Raw genomic sequence first — 7,147 nt, forward strand, 5'->3', positions numbered from 1 at the left:
CAACAAAATAATAACTAAACAAAAGGAAAAAAAAAGTCGTATAAGTTACTTTACTCTAATTCTGCCTAAATGATTTCAAGTTCTGCCGCATACTGAGGATTCCTTGTTGTTCAGTTATTGGCATGGCCAGGTGGTTAGGGCACTCGACTCGGAATCTGCGGGTCGTGGGTTCGAATCCCCGTCACACCAAACATGCTCACCCTTTCAGCCGTGGGGGGCGTTATAATATTATGGTCAATCCCATTATTCGTTTGTAAAATAGTAGCCCAAGAGTTGGCTAGCTGCCTTCCCTCTAGTCCTACACTGCTAAATTAGGGACGGCTAACGCAGATAGCCCTCGTGCGCGAAATTCAAAAAAACAAACAAACTGTTATTGCCAATGATCTATTACATATACCTTATTTGTTTTTAGAGCAAAGCCACATTGGGCTATCTGCCGTATTCATCATGGGGAATCGAACCCCGGATTTTAGCTTTGTAAGTTCACCGCTGTCTCACCAGGAGACTATAGATACCTAGTAGAAAGCTACTTTGTGTAAATTACCAATCTGTTTACCAGTGGGTCAGCGGTAATTTTATGGACCTACAATGCTAAAATCTGGAGTTTGATTTCCCCGTGGTGGACAGAGCGCATATAATCTGTTGTGTAGCTTTATGGAGAAACAAAACTTTCGTCCTCTAGTGACAGAGAAAAGGGCTAGAACTTCTTTTGAATCTGATTCTTAGCAAGGAAATTGGATACATAAACTTATAACAGTTAGAAACGTGTGTAATTATTATATTATCAAACGAAGAGCCTTAGATTATATAAACAGTCGAAAAAAATCTTGTACAAAATTGCCGAAAGTTTTGATTTTCAAGACAACTATCTTTCTTTCCTACAGAGTTAAAGGCTTATTATACGTTTATTTTATTTTGAATAGTAGCAAAAAGCTACACAAGGGCTATCTGCGCAAGCCGTCCCTAATTTTAAACTGATAGACGAGAGGGAAGGTAGCTAGTCAACAGAACTCACCGTCAACTCTTGGACTTAGTGGAATTTGATCCTCACTCTTATTCCATACTCATGGTTTCAAAGTCATGCCAGGTCAAAATTGTTGTCAGCCCAAAAGTCTTGTCTGTGCCATGATCGAACTCAAAGAAGTTTTAATGAACTTGGATTTGGAAAAGCTACGTTTTTTGGCCATAAAACAAACAAAAAAACGGCGATGGCCAGAATCATTAGAGTTGTCAACAGACATGTTGCGAAATGTGTTGTAGCAATACTTCCCAACATTGAGTTGAAGCAGAAAAGTAGACATATGAATCAAGTTTAAGGGCGTCAATGATCCACTGCAATAGTTGACTGCATTGTTTAGCACAAATTCAGAGTGTGTGCATTGCACAGTAGAAACAAATCATTTAAATTTACGTTTGTGGCTACATTATCTCTGGCCGTATGTCTCGCAGGAGTAGCTCCACTTCCCCAAACTTGTTCATACCGGTATCATTTGTGTCTTTCATTGACAAAAAATCCGAAGAAAAGCTCTTTGATACTTGCCTCACCATTTTTATGCACAAACACCTTAGTAGCCGTAAGAAATTGGGTGATCTGTGTCATCTGGTTAGTAACCGTAAGAAAATTGGGTGATCAGTGTCATCGGGTTAGTAACCGTAAGAAATTGGGTGATCTGTGTCATCTGGTTAGTAACCGTAAGAAATTGGGTGATCTGTGTCATCTGACAAACTTTTGCACTCCTTTTTTGACAAAGTAAAAGGTCCTTTTTGAAAAAAATAATTATATCGCTAAAATTCAGGGCTCAAGCCCTGCAGTGTACAGCACAGATAGCCCATTTTGCAGCTTTGTGTTTGATAAGGGAGAGAAGCTTTCTCTTTACGATATTGAGCACCAGAAAGATGGTGCCTTCAATCAGACACGTTTTCTTAAGTTCACTCTTTAACCATTTTATATTATTAAGGTTTTAGTTGTCACATTTTATCTATCTCTCACTTTTTAAACACTTTTACAAATTTAGTAATAAGTTCATCAGAATATTCTAATTTGAGAGCTTCCTTAAAAAAAAAGAGAAAGCCTGTCGAAACTTGCTTATATATCTCAGTTTTCTTCATTGCTTGTTAGAAATGTGTGACATATGTTCAATCTATTCACTTCTTAAACGAAACGAAATGTGTACACTATAACGAGGGAACTGAACGTTTCGCCCCCGCTTTGCCATTGAATACTCGCAACAGAAGTGCTTAATATTACAAACATAGTGATCTTGACAAATACAATTTTTATTTTATTTTGTTACCCTAAGTGGTTCCCCGCTTTGCCTGTTGTATATTTATCGTTAATAACTAAGTGGTTACTGAGTGCAAAATATCCCAATAAAACCATTTTCTCGATAAGTTAGATATAATATTTTAATGTAATCAATTAGTAGTATCGGTAGAAACAAACTATCATTTTTTTTTTTAGCGAGTTACGACTCAAATGTAAGCCAAACATTTATAACTTACAGTAGGGGCGGCAGGAGGACTAGCGGACGGTGGTTGCTCAACATCAGCCGTAATTTCATATGCACTGGCTGAAGAATTTGATTTGTTTATTTTGTTCTGCTGTTTATTGTTGTCAGATGGTACGCTGTCCTTCTTCTCTTCAATGTCAGGATTCATTTGTTTTATATCATTTACTGAGTTTCCAGACGTCAAAGTTAAGGAAGTCACGTTGTTTTCGATCTAGAACAAACAAATTTATAAAATGAAGTAAATTTCAGTAAAGCTCATCTTGTGATGATTTTTTATTCCCAGACTGTAAAATTATAAACAGTTGAGTACGATATATTAAAAATATTTTGAATATGCAAATCAGCAAGTCACGTGACCACCAGAGCCGATATAAATTCGTGGTGGAACGGTATATATATATATCATAACTACATTTTGTCATTGTTTGTCGTTTTCAGCTAGTATGATGTCACCGAAAATTGATTGCTATCGGGAAGAGTAAGTAACAGCCTTTTCCAACGCAAAATATTCATGCGCTTAGTTCATTAAGATGCACTCAGATCGGAATTTTTGAATTACCAAGACATAAATATCCCTTTTTCTTAATGGCACTGAAAAACAAAGAAATAAGAACCAATTTCGGGCACCAAGACCATTCAGAAAAATACCTCCAACATATTATACCTTAACCCTGGTAAGAAAAGTGCGGCGTCTTTCGAAAGCTGAGAATCCACAAACACAAAGATCATTGGTAAAAGTCGTCCACGTTCCTCAGGCAACATTACGCAGCACAACTAGAAATAATCTGTCTGCAAAAGAGACACAAGTAACGAGCGCACAAATGACTTCCATGACATATAATTTCAACCGTTGCAAACCTTAAGCAAACTGGCATGCTGGAGAATGAAACAGATATTCATGATATTTTATAGGCATACATTCACCTCATAATTTTCTGTCATAAATACCTCAGTAGCAGAGGCAAACCTTCAGATATACCCATTCTATGCATTTCTTGAAAAATCTAAAAACGAGAAATGCTTACAACTAAACGTCGCCCTTGTATACTAGTTGGCTCATGGAAAGCTAACAAGAGAAAGTACCGTGCTTTGACCATGACAGCCTTACGACGGAGTTTTTTGCAATAGAAAATTTGCTGTAAGTTATTGTCAAGATATTCAGTGGTCAGTTAGAGCATGGCCGAAAATAGCGACACAAAGTATAACAGCGGAATGAGGCTCCTAAATCGCTTTTAATATAACGTTCTCAACCTCTGTATTGTCAGTAAGATTTTCAAACTTCGTTGTTAGAAAATTTATTTAAAATAAAATAAAAGCATAAATATATCTAACAATCTTGCAAAAATAATGTTTTTTCAAATTTGTAGTAATTCGAAAATTCAATGAAGTATGTATAAATGATGTAACTACTTAAAAAAATAACGAAAAAAACTTTAATATATCTTAATTCACATAAGTAATAGCAAATTAAATTTAACAAATGTCATAGGATCTATTGTGACAAAAAAAAGTATTTATAAAGCTACCAAGTAACTTGATAGATTTTTTTTATAATATCTCCCAACATTTTCACTTTTTAAAATTTCACTTATGTCGTCAATGAAATTTTTGGTATGAAATTTAAATATAATTTCTTTGAATATCCACGCAATTATGTATACATATTAATTACCTTCTTTCTGGTTGAAACATGCTATCAAATAAAGTATTATTTGATTAATAGGAAATTTCACCTTGCTAGTCTGGACGGCATCAGTTTGAAATGTTTCATTCTCATTATTTCCACCAGATGGCGAAATTTGGGTTTCTGGAGTGGTTGCATGATTGTGGATATCTGCCGAAGCATTTGCAAAGGAAACAGACTGGACTCCATTGCATATACAGTTAGCAGAAGTTTTGCAAGTTGAACACGAAGAAGAAGTTAAGCACTGTTTCCCGGTAGGTGATGTTGCATGCGCGATGATAGCGCCATTTTGTAATTCACTGTTGTTTGTTCTGGTAGCATCGAGGAGAACGCGGAGAGAAGCAATTGCGTGAAGTTGGGAAGCCTTTTCATCTAATTTTCCTATAGAAATACAAAACATTATGTTACAAAGACTGCACATTTTTCTGTTACTTTACGATATTGTTGTGAGCAGATCGGAAGAGCTGACATATGTCGCTCTGTTTGAGCTTTCTACATACGTTAATTTTCTAAAACCACCTGGCCATGCCGGGCCAAAGTTTTAGAAGGAGGTATAACGTATTTACAAATCTAAAGTAAAATATATAGGAATTTTTTCTTGTTCAACTAAGACTTCAGTGTTTAAAAGAGAGAAGAGCAGATAATAATGTTTTTCTCTTTTAAAAATGTTTTATTCTAGTGTTTTGTATCAGTGTGGTTTGTACCATTAATTTAGTATGGGAATTCGAACCCGGAGCGCCCTAACCGCCTGGCCATGGGTACTTATACCATCGTGGAGGAACCATTCCAGCTTCACTGGCCCCCATTGTAGTCCAAAATTAGAGAAACTGATAAAACTGATATGATATTAACAATGTATATTTCCATTGAATTATATAAATACAACCAAATGTTCACTTATCAACCTACGTCAATGAAGTTGTCGAAAATAAGGGAAACAGATAATAAATACAATTTTGCAAAAATTAAGTATGATGTTCCCTTGGCTGTGGTTTCGATAGATAGTAGATAGGGACAGTGGGAATCTCGTTAATCCAAGTAGGCAGTAAGTACTGAGTCAATTTTACAAGCTTATGGTTATTAACAACTATAAGACTGTATAAAATTGTTCAGTTTAAATGCTTTTATCAAATCTAAATTCATGCAATTTACAGGAATTCAATGCTTAGTTATAGATAAAAGTTATCCTTGGAAAGATTTGGCTACTTATATAGTGATTTTTGTATGGTTTTGCTTATTTATCCCTACCTTGTTTCTGTAATTTTTGCCATTGCTATCCCTACATCATACTTAATTTTTGCAATTTTTTATTACTTGTGGCATACTGTTGGCTGATCATAACTTAATGATATGCAGTTATGAGAGGAACATCAAGAAACTACACGCTAAGGGATGTAATTATGCATGTAAACAATTTAATTTGTTTTAGAAATGTTGAAATTATGAATATTAAGCTGTAAGCGTGGAGTTTTATACTTAATGTAGAATCTTTTGGTCAGAATTTCATCAACAGATAGTTCAATCTATGGACTAACTGTCAGACAGTGAACATTTAAGAATAAATTTATGGAATATCTATGTCAAAGTCATAGACAGTTTTGGTGGTACTAGTATATTAATATATATATTTTCCGATTATTTGAATAAAAAAGTCCAGCTTCTGTTGCTCTGGTGACTTAGTTATACAATATGGATTTGGAAGAGCCTGTGCTCACAATGCTCCATATTTGTTGAAGATACAAATCTCTTAACCCAGTTCGATGCTATAGCTTCGAATAAATTGAAACAGATATAATAACTAGTTAATATAAATGTTTTATAAATTTAAGTAAAACTTTCTTTATTTATAAGTGCAAAGCTACACAATGGGTTATCTATGTTCTGCTAACTGCGAGTATCGAAACCAAGTTTCTAGCGTTATAAGTTCTCAGACCGCTGAGCCATCATCGAGGAAGAGGGTTGGAATTAAGCAAAAGAAAAATATATGTTGTCTATTGTAACTTTTGTAGGCTACCGATAAAACTCTTGTTAACAGTTTCCACTTACTTTATTTCACTGGTTCTCAACTGGAAGTATATGTAATCCCAGAGGTACGCGACTTAGAGTAGTAAAGGAAAAAAATAATTAATTAAAATAAATAAAATTAATAAAAGCAAAATATCGTGTTGGTAAAAGAAAGTATAGATGGCGACACTGCTAATCTGTGATGGAATGGCTTCAGATGTTTGTTTTTGTTATTGCAGTGTCAACGTGCCTGCCACCACTGCGATTCATTTTGAATTTTAAAAAGTTCGTAATTAAAATAAAACTTCAAGACAACCGTGTTCGGATGAAAATAGGCGTCTAACTTGGGAAGTAGAAGTAGCACGTGAATATCTTTTAGGAAAAACTTTTTCGCCTTGCTTCGTTCGTCATTTCTTCCTTGCACCCTACCCCCAAACATTTTAAAACAAAAGCGCTCATGGAGTGAGTACACGCCACGTGACGGTATCAGCATTGTTAGGTTTGCTACACGGGTGAGTTTCAGTCTGTCGTACTTAGTACAAACACTATTTACGAAGGAAAAATCCAGGCGATATTCCGTTTGAAGTAAAGTACTGGAATGGAAGAGGGTCTGTTTAAGGTTACTTCAGACAAAAAGGTTGGGAACTACTGCTCTATTGCACAATAATTTAAAACTTTTGGTTAAGCTAAATCGTCACCTAAAGGGCTACAGAAAAACAATGGGTCACACAAACTTGAAATGCGACTTTTTATCTTGCTGTAGGCGACTGCTAGCTAAAATAAATAAAAAGTAAAAAAAATAACTAAAATATAAGTATTAGTTTTTGTTATATTAATAACGTGACTTTCTGGTGAATTATTACTGATTCAAGATAATATTGTTGCGTCATCGAGATCACGTGACTATTCTCACGCCCTCTATTTTCTAGAACTATCCCGTACTTTGGCG

At 35.1% G+C, this 7,147-nt stretch overlaps 1 protein-coding gene across 1 annotated transcript in view; it reads right to left on the reverse strand.

Moving 5' to 3' along the window:
* LOC111083112 (sodium/potassium/calcium exchanger 1-like) overlaps window positions 1–7,147 on the reverse strand; it is a gene marked incomplete at its 3' end in the record, with an annotated part of 28,614 nt that overhangs the window by 5,228 nt on the left and 16,239 nt on the right. Inside the window, exons 3-4 of the mRNA XM_022379383.1 lie at window positions 4,244–4,575; window positions 2,503–2,721 (exon numbers count right to left, since the gene is read on the reverse strand). Of these exons, the coding sequence (XP_022235091.1) occupies window positions 2,503–2,721; window positions 4,244–4,575 (551 nt within the window). The remainder of the gene's footprint in view (window positions 1–2,502; window positions 2,722–4,243; window positions 4,576–7,147) is intronic.

This window comes from Limulus polyphemus, unplaced genomic scaffold (genome assembly GCF_000517525.1).
Source record: "Limulus polyphemus unplaced genomic scaffold, Limulus_polyphemus-2.1.2 Scaffold8220, whole genome shotgun sequence".
NCBI lineage: Eukaryota > Metazoa > Arthropoda > Merostomata > Xiphosura > Limulidae > Limulus > Limulus polyphemus.